The sequence below is a fragment of the Kogia breviceps genome, chromosome 1 (genome assembly GCF_026419965.1).
Source record: "Kogia breviceps isolate mKogBre1 chromosome 1, mKogBre1 haplotype 1, whole genome shotgun sequence".
NCBI lineage: Eukaryota > Metazoa > Chordata > Mammalia > Artiodactyla > Physeteridae > Kogia > Kogia breviceps.
The window spans coordinates 35,043,912-35,065,443 of record NC_081310.1 but is presented as its reverse complement, the minus strand read 5'-3'; the positions used below and the strand labels follow the sequence as shown (position 1 = coordinate 35,065,443).

Sequence of the window (21,532 nt, the reverse complement as noted above, 5' to 3'; positions counted from 1 at the left end):
TGGAGAACATTTCTCAATGCCCCTGTTCTTACTTGGCAACAAGGTAGACTCCATGATGGTGAAACAGTGCTTGGGAAAACTGGTTCCAGCAATTCTCTCTCTTTAGAGCAATATCCACTTGTTGCAGTCCAGAACAATTCAGCAGAACTCTCAGTGCATCTCGAGCATAGCTAAGGTCCCAAAGAAGAGGAGAGTCATAACCTGCAAGTGGCCTTCACATAACTAGATGCAAGTGACTATTTGCCTTTTTATTCTATGTTGGGCAGGATGCCAGTTTGGGGAAAGGGGTGTGTTTCAAAGGAAAAGACCATTAAATGCTCTTCATCTCCCCTGATTAACAGGACATGGGATGTGGGGTTAAACTGAAATAGTAGCATGTAAAATCTAGGGTTAATCATAGAGCAGCTTATTAGTTTATTCATTTATTAAAAGCTTATTAGCAAAAGATATTAAGTGATGTGAAGACATGTTAAATGTGCCTGTTGATTGTCTTCTTTGGTTGCTTTAAATAAATATAATACATTATTATCTACTTGGGATGAATTGGTGTATGTCTGCTTGAAAGACAGAGAGTGGATTAAGTATCTTAATGGGACTGATTGTGTTTTAGGGTCCTGCCTGGCTTAGAAGTCCACACCAGATAAGGGCAAATAGCAGAAAGTTGGGTCCTGATTTCCCTGGAGAGCAGGAAAGCTTACTGTAATCTCAGAAGGGCCGAACCTTACCTTATGTGGACAGAATGACTGCATGCTATCATAAGCCCACACTTCACATGACCAACCACAAAATAAATTTACAGTTCACAAAGCACATTTGTGCACATTATATTTACCTTACATGTAATTTACCCCAAGAGATCACTATCAGAGTAAATGGCAGAGCTAGTACATGTCCGGTTTTGGACCTGTTGCTCCCCCCTACACTCTCTCTCTGCATGGTGGCTTCCCTTTGTGGCAGGAATAAACCGTGTTCTGTGGGAGTGGTTTTTTTATATACTGCATACACATTCAGGAAAGGTCCCAGCTTACTTCTAGATACTTAGGATAGTTACTTTTCCAAAGGCATCCTACCCTGCAGAGGAGAGAAAACTGTAATAAATGTATATACTGCACAAGGGATTATATAGTTCCACATGAACCCAAGGGAGTAGAAATATTTGACAGCTGGAAGCTCATTTCTTATATCACTAGTGTCTCACAAAGTCCTGTCTTCTGTCATCAGTCTCAGGTTGCTGGCGTAAAAGAGTTGAAGCATGAGGGCCATCAAGAGCTGGGGGAAAAACTGGGCCACCACTTTCTTGTAAGAACCAATAGGCAGCAATGTGCACAGGGCCTGGGATGCCTATAAGGGAAGGAAAAAGGAGTCAAGAATGTAACCATCTCCCTTTAAACCCAGTCAGCAGTGGTGAGGTGGGTGGAAAGGCAGGGACTCTGCAACTCCTCCCCCAAAGTCCTTGAAGGAAGCCTGAAGCATGCATGTGTATTCATTCATTCAATAACAGTTACTCAGTCCATTTTGAAACAGGAACTATGGCAAGCATTCTCTGGCCATGGGCTCCCAAATCACTGTCAACAGTGCCTGGTTGCCAAACCAGCAGGAAGCAAGCTGATTCCCAAGGAAGGCATACCTCCCAAGGTTCCATGACTATGTGGTCATGAAGAATAGTCTTACCAATAACCCAGGTCCTCCCAGTGATTCAACAATCCAGGGCAGTGAAATATTTAAGGAGGGGCATGCCAGGTCACTAACAGATTGTTTGGTCTACTGACCACTACAATACCCACTATATCAGAGAAACACATCTCACCACCTCACATTTGTGGAGCGTTATCCATTTTTTCCCCTATTATATCTCTGTAAGACTTGAATTTACTCCCAGGAGTGGGGATTTGGGTGCTTGGGAGATATATAATGATGGACACAAATGAGATTAGGCCTTCACATGCCTATCACGAGTCTGTGTGATCTGGCTGGTGGCTACCTCTCTGATACCATCTCGTACACCTTCACCGTTGCTCAGTACTCTCTAGATGTTTTGGCCTCCTTGCTTCACTGATATACCAGGTAAGCTCCCATCACCATGTGGCTTTTGCCCTTCTCTCTATCTAGAACTCTCATGCCCAGATATCTGCAAGGATCACTCCCTCACCTCATTTAGGTCTCTGATTCGATGTCACTACAGCAGAGAGACCTGCCCTGACCAATTTACCTAAACCTTCCCTGCCACTTTCTTTTCCCCACCCCACTTTATATCTCTTCTAAGTTATAGATCATCTGACACATAACACATTTTTTTGGTTCATTGTCTGTGTGTCTTACAAGAATGTAAGCTTCATGATCGAGGTGTGGCATGTAGTAGGCACTCAATAAATACGTGTTGAGTGAATGAATGAATGAATGAGAGCCAGATTGTGTCAAGGAAGTATGACTGAGACTGTGAGCAGATAGGGATTTTCACGACTAAGAAAACAACACCAGGAAAAAGAAACATTCGTATTATTTACCGCCACGGGCATCATATTAGTTGTGTCAAGAGAGAAATGTCTTCTTTCCGTTATTCTTTCTTCCACTGCCCCAGGCTTTCCTTTCAGTATCAACAAGATTGTCTTCAGCACAAGTGGAGCCACACTTGACTCAGAACCAGCCGCCTGCCACATCAGCATCAAAGTGCTGCAAACACAGCCCCATCCCCGATAATGAAAATTGTATGTTTTTCATTTCCTACTCAACACTGTGACACAAATCAGGAAAAGAGTCTTGGTTTTACATCTTTATAGTGCAAAGAAACTGCAGACAAGTCCAAAACTAACTGATATTCCCATTTCCAAATGATCCCATTAAGTTTCTTGTCCTTGAAAACAGAGGAAGAATTTCAATATGGTCTTCTGGAAAATACAGATTATAAGTCTACAAGTTCATTTCCTACTGCTATTTAAATATCTGTCCAGCTCAATATGAGGAACTGATCAGCTTTCTGTACTCCATACTCTTTCCTCCCACCTTGTGACCTTGTTTGTCTAGGGTTAATAGAGTATTTAAAAACTGGTATGGAAATACAAATTAATATATAAATATATCAATTTTTAAAAACTAGGTAAAAAGCTAACTAAATTAAAGAAAACTACATAACTTAAAAATTAGAAAATTAAATTTAAAAACTAAGCCATTTTCCCAAATGTCACACATATAGTCAGTGACACAGATGTAACTAGAACCCTGGTTTCTCAATCTCCAATTCTCAAGCTCCTTTCCCTACATACCTGTCACACTTCAAGATTATTCTTACTATTGCTCATCTTAAAAACTGCTATATGTCAAGCCATGCTGGGTTCTGAATTCTTTCTCTTTGCATTTAGGTTCCTAATATGGGGGCCTGGTCCCTCAGAATATGGACACACTTATCTCTCTAGAACCCCAGTACTCAACTGCTTTTATCTGCAGGGCTTATTCATAGTACCATGCTTAGAACCACATGGATATCAAGTCTCTCAAGCCCTGTGTCATTCTCCTACCTCTTTTTTAAAAGAATCTTTTCAGTGGCCTCTCCCGTTGGCGGAGCACAGGCTCCGGACGCGCAGGCTCAGCGGCCATGGCTCACGGCCATGGCTCACGGCCCTAGCTGCTCCGCGGCATGGGGGATCTTCCCGGACCGGGGCATGAACCCGTGTCCCCTGCATCGGCAGGCAGACACTCAACCACTGCGCCACCAGGGAAGCCCCTGTTACCTCTTGATCACACCTTCTTTACGTTTCTCTGTTTAAGCTTACCTACAAATCCCAGTTTTTCTACCTCAATCCTCACCTACTATTGCACAAGACCTGCTAGTGACTGTTTTAATTTTCACCTAATTCTAATTATGTTTGCTTTCTGTACCTCCTCCGTACACACTGTTTGTAATGGATTCATTGGCAGCTTTTATCTTATACCCATGTGCGTATATTCACTCTCCTCAACAAAATGCTTGAAGGCTGGTAATACTTTACACACAGTGGGTACTTAGTTCCTGAATGAGAAAACACTGAGTCTTATGAATATTTTTAGTTTCCAAGAATTTTCTAAATAGTAAAATACTTTCTGAGTTTAAGCTTGCTAAAAAATACAATCTTTAAGTTGGAAATAGAAAGTTGGTCATATAATTGCTTTAGCATTTTGTTGATTTCATTGCCCTCTTACAGACATTAACTAATTTAATCCATATAACAGCTTTATAGATGAAAAGAACTTTCCTCATTTCACAGTTGAGAAAATTGAGGATCAAGGAGTTTATGAAACTTACATGATGTCACACAGGATATAAGGGTCAAGGCTGGGATGTAATTCATTTTCATTTTGTTTCCAAAGCCTGAATCCTTTTCATAATGTAATTTCCTGCCTTTTATACTGTTAATAGTAGAGAAGTAATACCTTCCCTTCCAATGTACAAACTATAGAAATGGAGTGGTGTGATTTAATAAGCTCCTCTAACATGGCTGTTAGATTCATAGTGTCACGTAGGCTCACCTAAGCATATTTTCTTCTTAAATATTTCTCATGACCCTGGATCATGAATTTCAGATAAACAGTTAAGGGACAGGGACAGGTAAAATTCCCAATTATACCTGGGACTTTTAAATGTTTTATTATTTTATTGGTGGTTGGAAATATCTTATGTCTGTCCTTCATAAATGAGAAAAAAACACTGAATTTTATCACATGTGGGGAAAAAACCATTATAACTTTGAGAAGAGGTTTTTCAATGTGGGATATGCAGCAGAACACAATTTAAATCCTCAGATAAATAACAGCAACAATTATGATTTCTTGATGGTCTACTGTGTGCCACATATTTTATGAAGATATGAATACTATAGATGATCTTATTTAAGCCTTACAATCATCCTGTGTAGTACAAAAATAAATATTGTCTTTCAGAAAAAAAGAAACCAGATCTGATTTGTTCAGGTCTGTCTGACTCTGGAGACTGAGCAAACTCTGTGGAAGGGGTGAGAGGGGACTTACTTGTCTGCTGGGACTGGGTAGTCCATAAGTTGAAAGATGACCTTCTTTGGTGAAGTACGTGTCAACAAGGTAATGACCCTCAACATAGCTTGCTTCGCAATGGGAGAAGCATTTCCACACAATTGCTTATAAATAACATCCACAATTTTAGACACCTGGAAAAGCAATTTCACAGGTCAACAAGAGTCTCTCATTGCACAGCCACCTCTAACCAAGGCGTTTCTTAGACAAAAGAATTCAATCCTTCTCAGAATGACCAAGGCAGCAATGAACACACAAATAAGCACTAGAGGAAAGCATATTTATGTGCACTACTACACAATGGAAACGTTTATTTGGATGAGAAACATATGCATTTATTTGTTTCTTCCGATTTTATTGAGATATAATTGTCATAAAGCACTATATAAGTTTAAAATGTATAGTATAACGATTTGACTTACATACATCGTGAAATTATTACCACAATAAGTTTAGTGAACATCTATCACCTAATATAGATACAAAATAAAAGAAAAAGAAAATATTTCCTTATGAAGAGAACTAACTCTTAGGATTTACTCTCAGTAACTTTCATATATAACATAAAGCAGTGTTAATTACATTTATCATGCTGTGCATTATATCCCTAGTACTTATTTATCTTCTAACTGGAAATTACCCTTCCCACCAGCCTCTGGTAACCACAAATCTGATCTCCTTTTCAATGAGTTTATTTATTTTTGAAGTATAATTAACCTATAACACTATGTTAATTCCTGGTGCACAACATAGTGATTCTGTATTTCTATACATTACAAAATGTTCACTACGATAAGTGTAGTTACCATCTGTCACTGTGCAAAGATATTATATTATTCTTGATTATATAAGTTTCCCATACTGTACATTTTGTCCCCATTGCTCAGCAGAGTCTATGTCTCCTGGTGAGTCCAAGTTGCCTCCTGCCTCTCTAGGAGGCTCTCCAAGATCAGTAAGTGGGTCTGACCCAGGCTCCTTTCAAATTACTGCTTCTGCCCTGGGTCTTGTGGAGCATGTGAGGTTTACTATGTCCCCTTTAAGAGTGAAGTCTTTGTTTCTTACAGCCCTCTGGCTCTCCTGAAAGCAAGCCCCACAGGCCTTCAAAGCCAGATGTTCTGGGGGCCCATCTTTCTGGTGCAGGACCCCCAGGCTGGGTAGCCCAATGTGGGGTTTAGACCCCTTGCTCCTTGGGCAGAACCTCTGAAATTGTGATTATCCTCCTGTTTGTGGGTTGCCTCCTTGGGGGTGTGGATATTGAGTGTACAGTGTCTCTGCCCTTCCTACTCATGTCATTGTGCTTCCTTCTTTACAGCTTTAGTTGTAGATTTTTTCTGCTAGTTTTCTGGTCTTTCTCATCAATAGTTGCTCTGTAAATAGTTGTAATTTCGGTGTACCTGTTGGAGTAGGTGAGCTCAGGGCCCTCCTATTCTGCCATCTTGGCTGCCTACCAATCTATGCATTTATGGATAGTGGGAGAATACCCATTTTTTTTAAAAAAAGGTTTATTTTGGATGGGTAGACTTTATTGTATAAAACATATAAGCTCAATTAGGAGGATATGTACAATATAATTCGAGTCCTTTAAAAAGAAAGTCAAAATAATGGAACAGAATAACAACAGATCAAGATACTTCTGAAAACACTTTGACAATTAAAGGAGATATGAATCTATATTTTGAAGGAGTGAACTATGTGTTGAGGGAATGGACTAGAATGGTAAACACTGAATTGTAATCTTTCAAATTTTCATTATAGTCTCCAAGTTAGTTTTATTTTTCCCCTTTTCATTCACTTTTTCCTTGTTTTCTGGCTATATTCTTTTTAAAAAAATATTATTATTATTTTTAACATTGTTATTGGAGTATAATTGCTTTACAATCGTGTGTTAGTTTCTGCTTTATAACAAAGTGAATCAGTTATACATATACATATGTTCCCATATCTCTTCTCTCTTGCATCTCCCTCCCTCCCTATCCCACCCCTCTAGGTGGTCACAAAGCACCTAGCTGATCTCCCTGTGCTATACGGCTGCTTCCCACTAACTATCTATTTTACATTTGGTAGTGTATATATGTCCATGCCACTCTCTCACTTTGTCACAGCTTACCCTTCCCCCTCCCCATATCCTCAAGTCCATTCTCTAGTAGGTCTGTGTTTTATTCCCGTCCTACCTCTAGGCTCTTCATGACTTTTTTTTCCCCTTAGAGTCCATATATATGTGTTAGCATACGGTATTTGTTTTTCTCTTTCTACTTACTTCACTCTGTATGACAGTCTCTATGTCCATCCACCTCACTACAAATATCTCAATTTTGTTTCTTTTTATGGCTGAGTAATATTCCATTGTATATATGTGCCACATCTTCTTTATCCATTCATCTAATTATGGACACTGAGGTTGCTTGCATGTCCTGGCTATTGTAAATAGAGCTGCAGTGAACATTTTGGTACATGACTCTTTCTGAATTATGGTTTTCTCAGGGTCTATGCCCAGTAGTGGGATTTCTGGATCATATGGTAGTTCTAATTTTAGTTTTTTAAGGAACTTCCATACTTTTCTCCATAGTGGCTGTATCAATTTACATTCCCACCAACAGTGCAAGAGGGTTCCCTTTTCTCCACACCCTCTCCAACATTTATTGTTTCTAGATTTTTTGATGATGGCCATTCTGACCAGTGTGAGATGATATCTCATTGTAGTTTTGATTTGCATTTCTCTAATGATTAATGATGTTGAGCATTCTTTCATGTGTTTGTTGGCAATCTGTATATCTTCTTTGGAGAAATGTCTATTTAGGTCTTCTGCCCATTTTTGGATTGGGTTGTATGTTTTTTTGTTATTGAGCTGCACGAGCTGCTTGTAAATCTTGGAGATTAATCCCTTGTCAGTTGCTTCATTTGCAACTATTTTCTCCCATTCTGAGGGTTGTGTTTTGGTCTTGTTTATGGTTTCCTTTGCTGTGCAAAAGCTTTTAAGTTTGATTAGGTCCCATTTGTTTATTTTTGTTTTTATTTCCATTTCTCTAGGAGGTGGGTCCAAAAGGATATTGCTGTGACTTATGTCATAGAGTGTTCTGCCTATGTTTTCCTCTAAGAGTTTGATAGTGTTTGGCCTCAGTCTTTAATCCAAAAAATTATTATTGAAATATAGTTGATTTACAATGTTGTGTTAGTTTCAGGTATACAGCACAGTAATTCAGTAATTCTTTTTCAGATTCTTTTTCCTTACACATTATTACAAAGTATTGAGTATAGTTCCCTGTGCTATACAGTAGATCCCTGTTGATTATCTATTTTATATACAGTAGTCTGTATATATTTATCCCAACCTCCTAATTTATCCTTCCCCCCAACTTCCCCTTTGGTAACCATAAGTTTTGCTTTCTATATCTATGAGTCACTTTCAACTTTGTAAATAAGTTCATTTGTATCTTTTTTTTTTAGATTCCACATATAAGCGATATCATATGATGTTTCTCTTACTTGTATGGCTTACTTCACTTAGTATGATAATCTCTAGGTCCATCCATGTTGCTGCAAATGGCATCATTTCATTCTTTTTTATGGCTGAGTAATATTCCATTGTGTATATATATATATATATATATATATATATATATATATATATATATACACCACACCTCTTTATACATTCATCTGTCGATGGAAATTTAGGTTGCTTCTGTGTCTTAGCTATTGTAAATAGTGCTGCAATGAATATTGGGGTGCATGTTACTTTTTGAATTACAGTTTTATCTAGGTATATGCCCAGAGTGGGATTTCTGTATCATCTGGTAACTCTGTTTTTAGTTTTTTACAGAATCTCCATACTGTTGTCCACAGTGGCTCTACCAATTTAAAATCCCACTTAGAGTGTAGGAGGGTTCCTTTTTCTCCATACCCTCTCCAGTATTTATTATTTGTAGACTTTTTTTGAAATAAATTTATTTATTTATGTATTTATTTTTGGCTGCGTTGGATCTTCATTGTTGCATGCGAGCTCTCTCTGCTTGCAGTGAGCTGGGGCTACTCTTTGTTGTAGTGTATGGGCTTCTCATTGTGGTGGCTTCTCTTGTTGCGGGGAATGGGCTCTAAGCTTGTGGACTTCAGTAGTTGCTGCGCACGAGCTCAGTAGTTGTGGCTTGCGGGCTCAATAGTCATGGCTCGTGAGCTCTAGAGCGCAGGCTCAGTAGTTGTGGTGCATGAGCTTAGTTGCTCCATGGCATGTGGGATCTTCCTGGACCAAGTCTTGAACCTGTGTCCCCTGCATTGGCAAGAGGATTCTTGCCTAATGAATGACCAGAAGTCCCTATTTGTAGCCTTCTTGATGATGGCCGTTCTGAATGGTGTGAGGTGATACTTTATTGTAGTTTTCATTTGCATTTCTCTAATAATTAGTGATATTAAGCATCTTTTCATCTGCCTGTTGGCCATCTGTATATCCTCTTTGGAGAAATGCCTATTTAGATCTTCTGCCCATTTTTTGATTGGGTTGTTTTTTTTTTGATATTGAGCTGCATGAGCTGTTTGTATATTTTGGAAATAAATCTCTTTTTGGTTTCATCATTTGCAAATATTTTCTCCATTCTGTAGGCTGTATTTTGTTCTGCTTATGGTTTCCTTTGGTGTGCAAAAGCTTTTACATTTCATTAGGTCTCATTTTTTATTTCTGTTTTTATTTCCATTACTCTAGGAGACTGATCTGAAAAGATATTGCTGAGATTTATGTCAAAGAGTGTTCTGCCTATGTTTTACTCTAGGAGTTTTATAGTATCTTGTCTTACATTTAGGTCTCTAATCCATTTTGAGTTTGTTTTTTTATATGGTGTTAGAGAATGTTCTATTTCACTCTTTTACATTTAGCTGTCCAGTTTTCTCAGCACCACTTGTTAACGAAATTGTCTTTTCTCCATTGTATATACTTGTCTCCTTTGTCATAGATTAATTGACCATAGGTGGGTTTATTTCTGGGCTTTCTATCCTGTTACATTGATCTATATGTCTGTTTTTATGCCAGGACCATACTGTTTTGACTACTGCGGCTTTGTAGTATAGAATGAGTTCTGAAGTGTTCCTTCCTCTGCAATTTTTTTGGAACAGTTTCAGCAGTATAGATGTTTTCTCTATATGTTTGGTATAATTTGCCTGTGAAGCCATCTGGTCTGGGACTTTTGTTTGTTGAGAGTTTCTTTGTTTTAATTTTTGAATTTTAATTTATTTTTTTATACAGCAAGTTCTTATTAGTCATCAGTATTATACACATCAGTGTATACATGTCAATCCCAATCACCAATTCATCACACCACCACCATGACCCCCTGCCACTTTCCCCCCTTGGTGTCCATACGTTTGTTCTCTACATCTGTGTCTCAATCTCTGCCCTGCAAACCAGTTCATCTGTACCATTTTTCTAGGTTCCACATATATGTGTTAATATACGATATTTGTTTTTCTCTTTCTGACTTACTTCACTCTCTATGACAGTCTCTAGATCCATCCATGTCTCAACAAATGACCCTATTTCATTCCTTTTTACGGCTGAGTAATATTCCATTTTATATATATACCACATCTTCTTTATCCATTTGTCTGTCGATGAGAATTTAGGTTGCTTCCATGACCTGGCTATTGTAAATAGTGCTGCAAAGAACATTGGGGTGAATGTGTTTTTTTGAATTATGGTTTTCTCTGGGTATAAGCCCAGTAGTGGGATTGCAGAATCATATGGTAATTCTATTGTTAGTTTTTTAAGGAACCTCCATACTGTTCTCCATAGTGGCTGTATCAATTTACATTCCCACCAACAGTGCAAGAGGGTTGCCTTTTCTCCACACCCTCTCCAGCATTTGTTGTTTGTAGATTTTCTGACGATGCCCATTCTAACTGATGTGAGGTGATACCTCATTGTAGTTTTAATTTGCATTTCTCTAATAATTAGTGATGTTGAGCAGCTTTCCGTGTGCTTCTTCACCATCTGTATGTCTTTGGAGAAGTATCTATTTAGGTCTTCTGCCCATATTTGGAGTGAGTGTTTCTTCTTTTAATATTGAGCTCCATGAGCTGTTTATATATTTTGGAGATTAATCCTTTGTCCATTGATTCGTTTGCAAATATTTTCTCTCATTCTGTTGGTTGTCTTTTTGTCTTGTTTATGGTTTCCTTTGCTGTGCAAAAGCTTTGAAGTTTCATTAGGTCCCATTTGTTTATTTTTGTTTTTATTTCCATTACTCTAGGAGGTGGATCAAAAAAGATCTTTCTGTGATTTATGTCACAGAGTGTTCTTCGTGTGTTTTCGTCTAAGAGTTTTATAGTGTCCAGTCTTACATTTAGGTCTCGAATCCATTTTGAGTTTGTTTTTGTGTATGGTGTTAGGGAGTGTTCTAATTTCATTCTTTTACATGTAGCTGTCCAGTTTTCCAAGCACCACTTACTGAAGAGGCTGTCTTTTCTCCATTGTATATCCTTCCCTACTTTGTCATAGATTAGTTGACCATTGGTGCGTGAGTTCCTCTCTGGGCTTTCTATCTTGTTCCATTGATCTATCTTTCTGTTTTTGTGCCAGTACAATATTATCTTGATTACTGTAGCTTTGTAGTATAGTCTGAAGTCAGGGAGTCTGATTCCTCCATCTCCGTTTTTTTCCCTCAAGACTACTTTTGCTATTCGGGGTCTTTTGTGTCTCCATACAAACTTTAAGATTTTTTGTTCTAGTTCCATAAAAAAATGCCATTGGTTATTTGATAAGGATTGCATTGAATCTGTAGATTGCTTTGGGTAGTATAGTCATTTTCACAATATTGATTCTTCCAATCCAAGAACATGGTATATCTCTCCATCTGTTGGTATCATCTGTAATTTCTTTCATCAGTGTCTTATAGTTTTCTGCATAAAGGTCTTTTGTCTTCCTAGGTAGGTTTATTCCTAGGGGGTTTATTCTTTTTGTTGCAGTGGTAAATGGGAGTGTTTCCTTAATTTCTCTTGCAGATTTTTCATCATTAGTGGATAGGAATGGAAGAGATTTCTGTGCATTAATTTTGTATCCTGCAACTTTACCAAATTCATTGATTAGCTCTAGTAGTTTTCTGGTGACATCTTTCAGTTTTTTTATGTATAGTATCATGTCATTTGCAAACAGTGACAATTTTACTTCTTCTTTTCCAATTTGTATTCCTTTTATTTCTTTTTCTTCTCTGATTGCCATGGCTAGGACTTCCAAAACTATGTTGAAGAATAATGGTGAGAGTGGACATCCATGTCTTGTTCCTGATCTTAGAGGAAATTCTTTCAGTTTTTCACCATTGAGAATGATGTTTGATGTGGGTTTGTCATATATGGCCTTTATTATGTTGAGGTAGGTCCCCTCTATGCCCACTTTCTGAAGAGTTTTTATCATAAATGAGTATTGAATTTTGTCAAAAGTTTTTTCTGCATCTGTTGAGATGATCATATGGTTTTCACTCTTCAGTTTGTTAATATGGTGTATCACATTGATTTATTTGCATATATTGAAGCATCTTGCATCCCTGGGATAAATCCCACTTGATAATGGTGTATGATCCTTTTAATATAATGTTGTATTCTGTTTACTAATATTTTGTTGAGGATTTTTGTATCTATATTCATCAGTGATATTGGTCTGTAATTTTCTTTTTTTGTAGTATCTTTGTCTGGTTTTGGTATCAGGGTGATGGTGGCCTCATAGAATGAGTTTGGGAGTGTTCCTTCCTCCACAATTTTTTGGAAGAGTTTGAGAAGGATGGGTGCTAACTCTTCTCTAAATGTATGATAGAATTCACCTGTGAAGCCATCTGGTCCTGGACTTTCGTTTGTTGGAAGATTTTTAATCACAGTTTCAATTTCATGACTTGTGATAGGTCTGTTCATATTTTCTATTTCTTCCTGGTTCAGTCTTTGCAGATTGTACCTTTCTAAGAGTTTGTCCCTTTCTTCTAGGGTGTCCATTTTATCGATGTATAGTTGCTTGTAGTAATGTCTTATGGTCCTTTGTATTTCTGTGGTGTCTGCTGTACCTTCTCCTTATTAATTTCTGATTTTATTGATTTGGACCCTCTACCTTTGCTTCTTGATGAGTCTGCCTAAAAGTTTATCATTTAAAAAAATGTTTTCAGAGAATGAGCTTTTATTTTCATTAATCTTTTCTACTGCTTCCTTGGTCTCTATTTCATTAATTTTTGCTCTGAACTTTATGATTTCTCTCCCTCTACTAACTTTGGGTTTGGTTTGTTTTTCTTTCTCTAGTTGCTTTAGGTGTAAGGTTAGGTTGCTCATTTGAGATTTTTCTTGTTTTCTGAAGTAAGCTTGTATCACTGTAAACTTCCCTGTTAGAACTCTTTTGTTGCATCCCATAGATTTTGGATCATTGTTTTCATTTTTATCTGTCTCTAGGTGTTTTTTGATTTCCTCTTTGATTTCTTCAGTGATCCATTGGTTGTTTAGTAACATATTGTTTAGCCTCCACATGTTTGTATTTTTTACAGTATTTTCTTATAGCTGATTTCTAATCTTATAGAATTGTGGGTGGAATAAATGCTTGATATGATTTCAGTTTTCTTAACTTTACTGAGGCTTGCTCTGTGGCCCAGCATGTGATCTATCCTGGAGAATATTCCTTGTAAACTTGAAAATAATGTGTATCCTACTTCTTTCAGATGAAGTGCTCTTTAAATGTTAATTAAGTCCATCTGGTCTAATGAGTCATTTAACGCTATTATTGTGTTACTGTTAATTTCTCCTTTTATGTCTGATAATGTTTGCCTTGTATATTGAGGTGCTCCTGTGTTGGGTGCATAAACATTTATAAGTGTTATATGTTCTTCTTGGATTGATCCTTTGATCATTATGTAGTGTCCTTCCTTATCTCTTGTAATAGTCTTTATTCTAAAGTCTATTTTATCTGATATGAGTATTGGTACTGCAGCTTTCTTGTGATTTCCATTTGCATGGAATATCTTTTTCCATCCCCTCACTTTCAGTCTTTATGTGTCTCTAGATCTGCAGTGGGTATCTTGTAGGCAATGTATATATGAGTCTTATTCTTGTGTCCATTCAGCCAATCTGTGTCATTTGGTTGGAGCATTTAACCCATCTACACTTAAGGTAATTATTGATATGTATGTTCTTATTGCCATTTTGTTAATTGTTTTGGATTTGTTTTCTGTAGGTATGTTTTTCTTTCCCTTTCCTGTTTTGTTGTCTTCTCTTGCGATTTGATGACTATCCTTAGTGTTGTGTTTGGATTCCTTTTTCTTTTTTGTGTGTATATCCATTATAGATTTTTGGTTTGCAGTTATCATGAGGTTTTGGTATAGTAGTCTCTCTCTATATATACACATACATGATTGTTTTACATTCCTGATATCTTAATTTCAAATGCATTTTAAATATCTTGCATTTGTACTCTCCTTCTCTCATGATTACTGATTTTGAGATCATATTTTTGTGTGGATAATTTCCTACATTTACTGTAAGTTTGCCTTTACTTGTGAGCTACCACTCATAGTTTTCTTGTTTCTAGTTGTGGCCTTTTCTTTTCCACTTAGAGCAGTTCCTTTACCGTTTATTGTAAAGCTCGTTTGGTGGTGCTGAGTTCTTTTAGCTTTTGCTTGTCTGTAAACCTTTTGATTTCTCTATTGAATCTGAACAAGAGCCTTGCTGGGTAGGGTATTCTTGGTTGTAGGTTTTTCTCTTTCATCACTTTAAATATATCATGCCACCCCCTTCTGGCCTGCAGAGTTTCTGCTGACAAATCAGCTGATTCCCTTGTATGTTATTTTTTGCTTTCCTCTTGTTGCTTTTAATGTTTTCTCTGTCTTTGTTTTTTGTCCATTTGATTACTATGTGTCTAGGTGTGTTCTTCCTTGAGTTTATCCTTTTTGGGATTCTCTGTGCTTCCTGAACTTGGGTGATTGTTTCCTTTCCCATGTTAAGGAAGTTTTCAGCTATTATCTCTTCAAATATTTTCTCAGGCCATTTCTCTCCCTCTTCTATTTCTGGGACCTCTATAATGTGAATGTTGGGGCCTATGACCTTGTCCCAGAGGTCTCTTAAACTGTCTCCATTTACTTTCATTCTATTTTCTTTATTCTGCTCTGCAGCAGTGATTTCCACCACTCTGTCTTCCAGCTCACTGATTCATTCTTCTGCCTCATTTATTCTGCTATTAATTCCTTCTAGTGTATTTTTCATTTCAGTTATCGTATTCTTATTTTCTAACTCTCTGATGAAAACTTCTTGTAATTTCTTGCTCTGTGCATCCATTCTTTTCCCGAGTTCTTGGATCATCTTTATGTTCATTACTCTGAACTCTTTCTTGGGTAGATTACCTATCTCCACTTCACTTAGTTGTTCTTCTGGGGTTTTATCTTGTTCATTTTGTCTGGAATATATTCCTTTGCCATCTCTTTTTAGAAAAAAATTCTATTTGTATTTTATTTATGTAGTAGGTTAGTTATGTTTCTCAACCTTGACGAAGTGGCCCTCAGTAGTGGATGTCCTTTGTGTCACAGCAGTACACTTTCCTCTTATCACCGAATGGGCAGGGACCAGCTGGTCCCAGGGTAGGTTCTGACCTGTGTTTGCACACACAGTTCTGCAGCCTGTGGGATCATAATTTTCTGGCTTCTGGTGCCTGCCCCTTGGTGGATGAGGCTGGTTTAGAGGCTTCTGCAGGCTTCCTGGTGAGAGGGGCTGGTGCCTACCTTCTGGTTGGTGGACCTGGGTCTTGGTCCTCTTGTGGGCATGGCCAGGTCAAGGGATGTGTCTATTCGTGACTATGGGCTCAGGAAGTCTTTAGGCAGAATGTTTGCTGATGGATGTGGCTGTGTTCCCACCTTGTTGGTTGTTTGGCCTGAGGTATCCCAGCACTGGAGCCCACAGGCTGTTGGGTGAGGCCAGGTCTCAGTACCAAGGACCCAAGCAAGATATCTTCCTCCAGCCAGAGTTCACATAGTTGAACACTCCCTATATGTCCACCACCAGCTTTTATGACCCCAGAGAGAGCCACGGCTGCTCTCTGCCTTCCCAGGAGACACTCCAAGACCAGCAGGTAAGTCTGGCCCAGGCTTCTATGAAATCACTGCTTTTGCCCTGGGTTCCAGTGTGCACAAGAACTTGTGTGTGTCAAGACTGGAGTCTCTGTTTCCCCCAGTCCTGTGGAACTCCTGCAATCAAGCTCCACTGGCCTTCAAAGCCAAATACTCAGGGGGCTCCACCTCCTGATTCTGGGGAGCCTGCCATGGCACTCAGAGCTCTTGTGGGAGAACTTCTGGGACATGATTATTCTCCAGTTTGTGGGTAGCCCACCTGGGTGGTGTGGGACTTGGTTATATCACTAGTGTGCCCCTTGTACCATCTCATTGTGGTTTCTTCTTTGTGTCTTTGGATGTAGAATATCTTTTTAAAAATAGATCTTTATTGGAGTATAATTGCTTCACAATACTGTGCTAGTTTCTGTTGTACAACAAAGCGAATCAGCCACATGCATATCCATGTCCCCATATCCCCTCCCTCTTGAGCCTCCCTCCCTTCCTCCCTATCCCACCCCTCTAGGTCATCACAAAGCACCGAGCTGATTTCCCTGTGCTATGCAGCTGCTTCCCACCAGCCAACTATTTTACATTCGGTAGTGTATATATGTCAATGCTACTCTCACTTCACCACAGCTTTGCCCTCCCACCCCATGTCCTCAAGTCCATTTTCTATGTCTACCTCTTTATTCCTGCCTTGCAATATCTTTTTTGGTAGGCTCCCATCTTTTTTGTCAATTGTTGTTCAGCAGTTGTGATTTTGGTGTACTTGTGAGAGGAGGTGAACTCGGGTTTTTCTACTCCACCATCTTGTCTCCAATCCCTCTTCATTTTTAAATAAGGAGAGTTTTAGCTAGACCTGGAATTTTTCTCAAACCAATGGTTGTATATTCAACATCAAATTTAATCTACCGAGATCACCTCACTTCTTATTTTGAAAGTACTTCTCAGAGACCATAAGCTGAAAAGTTGTTTGATGAAAATTTACATTCCATTGCAATTGCCTCATATACAATTGAATTATCTGTGCCCAACCCTCTACTCTAAACAAACAAAATGAAGTGTTTATTGTAAAACATTCATCCCACCACATATGCTCCAAGGTAAACATGAAATGGGAGACATAAACCAGTGATCTTCTCCAGAGTTCTCTTAACTATTGGGTTAAGAGCTTTTTCTTCTCATCCTCCTCGTACTACTTTAAATGCAGCATGCCCCTAAAACAAGCCAGCTATATTACTGTATGCTCAATTGTAGAAATGATGATTTCCTTCAATCCTCAAGGAAAGACGTGCTGTGTTAGATTTATTTAGAAATAGTAAGCCCACAAACTATACTTGCAATTTAGATTTTCCGGATAATTTAAATGCAATTTTTCATTATAACTGACTTTAGAATCCAACCCTGTTTAAGCCAAGAATCCAGTGTATTCAGTAGTTCCATTGTTTGTGGGAGCTGGGGTGGGGAAATAAGTTGCCAAACCCCATTTTTGTTCAGTTTATTTCTCCATGTTTAATGATTTCATTGTAGCACAGGCTAGTTTTACACATCTAGTTTTCTAATTGGCTTCTCGTCTTCTCCAGGACCTGATATGGTTTTACCTAGCCCCTTTTCTCACTGCATCAGAGAAGAACTTTTATTTTGTTAAAGAAATGACTGTTGCCCTCCAGCTTTCCCTTTGGTCTGCATGCCTTTTGGAATGCTCCTGTCTGTAGAAGCATGAGAGTTTGTAAAAAGCATTATTTCCCTTTCCTGCTCTCTGAGTTTTAGAGCAAGCACTCAGTTTATCTACAGTTACATAACACTGCTCTGTCAGGAGAGGGAACTGGGAGTTCAGCCCTTATGTCTCCATCAGGACTGGTTTCATGGGCTTGTGACCTATGCTTTTGCACAAGGTCCCACATTCAGAAGGTCCTGCACTTTGTTTAAACCTCTGCTGTCATCATATTGAAATTTTTAATAAGTTTTTCCTTGAGTTTGTGTTTTGTAAGTGAAGTCCCATGGGACAATGGAGCCTCTGTGTGTGTGTGTGTGTGTGTGTGTGTGTGTGTGTGAGTGTGTTTGTGTGTGTGTGTCAGTATGAGAGTCAGCTGAGGTTCCTGCAGCCTCATTCAGAGGCAGCATTCACAATTCCCTAAGAACACAGAATTCCTGGGGACCCATGATGTGCAGGGGTTCAGTGGGAAATCAATGCAGGTATAAGATAAACATTTATTGATGCCTCAACCACTCAGGCTGAAAATGATGACATAGAAGGAAAGAGAAAGATATGGCAATTCATAAATTCTTTTCCTTTCAATCTTTCCTTACTCATGAAAAAAATAAAGATAGAGAGTGTTAATAGAATATGTGAATGACAAGGAGTGAAATAAAGACAAGGTAGTTTTGTGTAGTGTTTACCATTCTTCTGGTAAGAATAAAATACATATGCATGCACGAAATATGAATTGTAGTATTTTGTTAAGTTGTGTGCTCTTATATTTGCAGCTATGATTGGCATTGCACAATAGAAAGATGGATGGCAAAATACATGTTAATATTATAAAATTTTAGTTTTTTTTAACTTAGACAATAACAACAGCATGACAAATTGAGAGAAAGAGGGAAAATCTTCATATGTTTCTACATCTAATGGTAGTTTTTTTCTATGTTTTGAATAAGAAGCCCCACATTTCAGTTTGGACTGGGCCCCACAAGTTATGTGGCCAGCCCTACAGCAAGCTGAGGGTTCTTAAAACTTTCCTTAATGGTTACACAGGGGATTTCAATTACAGTTGTACTATTTTATTGTTGTTAATGCATTTCTTTAAAATTTGAAGCAAGTATAGCAAAATGTTACAATTTGGTATGATTGGTGAATGAATGTTCATTACATTATTTTGAAACTTTTCTGTATGCTTGAAATATTTCACACAAAAGCCTCATTTTATTGAAGTGACATAATGAACAATGGCAAGAAATATATATGAAAAGAAGTAGGCATATAACAAAGGCAGTAAGAGCACATTAGAGAATACATTCTGCATTCCCCTGCTCATTGTCAAGTATCTTACCATGGTGACTTTATGGGCATAATATTCCAGAGTCAGTTTCAGTATGGTTGCTGCCTCAGATGCAGTTGTTTGATCAGGTGCAGAGAGTCTCATCAGGAGACTCCACACAAAGTCAGTCAGCAAGCCTGGCAATAAGGTTTGTCCTACACTCTGAAACCAAAAAGGAGAGTCATGATCTCAGGCCTTACTTATATCAAAAGAAGCAAGACAGCTGAACCCAGACATCCTGAGGGAAGCTTCAGGGCCAGGGAGGGCCATATGATTTTTGTTGGCCCTAGGCACCTTTGCTGCTGTGGGCCTTTTCCTCCATTAAAAAATATTTAAAATTATATTTTACAATTGTGTTGCTATTAAGATGACTGTAATTCAAGTTGAATTATATATTTTTTATCTGATTTTTAGAGCAATTAAATCATTTTCATCTGAATAAGTCAGCTCTGGGGGCAAGATAGGGAGAAGTGGAAAATCATGGCATTTCAATTCAGAGGAACTATAAAATATTGATTTTATCCCATTTCAGCTATTCAAATACTAGAAATTATTGTGAACTTCAGCTTTGGAAATGAATTTGCTCAGATCAGAAACAAGCATGATTTGTAGAATATGAAGGAAAGGATGGAGTAAGAAAGGCAGGGTCATTCAAGGGTGTGGACTTTTTCTCAGGGAAGTCTCGAGAAGTGGGAAGAGAAAAAAAGGCCCATATGTCGACGACTGAGGTACAACAACTACAATTCAAACAATCTCTTTTTAAAGTTAGAGGAATATCCATGGGCCATAAAATGTGAAAAAAATCACAATATTATGGATCTCTCAATTAAGAAAGATGAATGAACCACATTTCCTCCTTTTGTACATGTGTATGTGTGTGTATATATCTATATATATTCAAAATTTCCTTTATGTATGTGTGTGTGTGTGTGTGTGTGTGTGTGCCATTCTCTAAAATACAGAAAGTACTCAATATTGCCAATAAAAGCTTTTCTCCATCCCCATTAAAGTAATTGAACATAGCTCTTTCTGGTCAATAGGGAAGGACTGAGGTCTGAGTGAAAATTGATGACCACCAGGCTCCCTCCTACTGGACAGAGGGGTGAGGAATAGTATATTTGGAAAGCTATGAAAGATGGATAAAGGAGGGTTAGTAAGGCTTGGTGAGGTGAACTGAATATTATAAATAGTTTGCTCTACTTTGAGAAAGCCAGATTTAATTATATAAGATGTTGAATTAAAAAAATCATTGGAAGGGGGAATATTCTCTTTTGCATATTTGTTTATTCAACAAAATATTTTAGTTTGGTGTCTATTAAAAAGTTGTAGAAGGAGCAATTCCTATTGAGACTTAGAGATAGTGTTAGAAGTTTCTGATATGTTAAGGTTGAACAAAGAAGAATAAACCTGACTCCATATTGGATCTATTCCTTTAGCTCTAGCCTTTGTGCTCCATTGCCTGTGCTTAGTCAAGCTTGCTTTGCACCTTTGTCTCAAACAGTAAGAGAATGTGGCCTATAACCCAGAATATACATACTAACCCTTTCTCAATATTCTGCCTCCCAAGCTTGACCTTTAAATGTATAACACGTTTCCATTCATATAGAGATAAAAAGGTGCAGAATAGAAAATAATAGTTGTCTTGTTGGAGGTTTACAGGAACATTGTGACCAGACCTACCTGGACAGCTGCAAGAACAAAGGATTTCAGCACCAGTTAGTTTGCAACAACCAGTCATACCTCCCCTCCCCTTTTAATGTAAAAGAAGCCTGAATTCTAACTCGGGTAAGATGGTTCTTTGGGACACTAGTCCACCATCTTCTTGGTCTGCTGGCTTTTCGAATAGTCACCATTCCTTGCCCCAACACCTTGTCTTTTGATTTATTGGTCTGTTGTGCAGCGAGCAGTATGAGTTTGGACTCAGTAACAAAGGTATAGATATGACATTAGAGTACATCAAATGATAGGGCTCCCTTTATAAAATGTGATCTAGCTCTCTTGGCTAAAAACCTTGATGCTTATCCTCCTATTTGCATCCCTTGGACTTTGTCTTTGAATATGGTCCTCTTCGTTTCCTTACTACAACCTTAGATTCTCTCACCCATTTGTCCCAATCTACCTCTGAAAGTACCTACCTCAGGATTTTCTGCTCTTGCACACAGTGCTAGTACTAGACCTGCTTTGATCTCACAATTGTGAACTGAATAACAGGTCATGAACACAGGACCCAGGGCACCCTCCCCCAAACCCAAGGATTTCTAAATCTGATGGACGTTAAGCTCAGATAAGAGAGGATGTTAAACTGGAAGTGGAGAGAGTAAGACCCATGAACCACTTGGAAGAGACCCTGAGGAAGCTGCCAGTCTTAGGCTAACTAGCCTAGTTGTGGGGCTCAGGATTTCAATTCTGGGGCTCTGGAGTGAAACA

General features: G+C 38.3%; 1 protein-coding gene across 1 annotated transcript in view; it reads right to left on the bottom strand.

The window, feature by feature from the left end:
- The window catches only part of MROH9 (maestro heat like repeat family member 9), an 85,321-nt gene that overhangs the window by 27,226 nt on the left and 36,563 nt on the right, over window positions 1–21,532 (bottom strand). The window contains exons 8-12 of the mRNA XM_067024521.1: window positions 19,118–19,267; window positions 4,999–5,153; window positions 2,505–2,670; window positions 1,199–1,341; window positions 33–170 (exon numbers count right to left, since the gene is read on the bottom strand). Coding sequence (XP_066880622.1) covers window positions 33–170; window positions 1,199–1,341; window positions 2,505–2,670; window positions 4,999–5,153; window positions 19,118–19,267 — 752 coding nt within the window. The remainder of the gene's footprint in view (window positions 1–32; window positions 171–1,198; window positions 1,342–2,504; window positions 2,671–4,998; window positions 5,154–19,117; window positions 19,268–21,532) is intronic.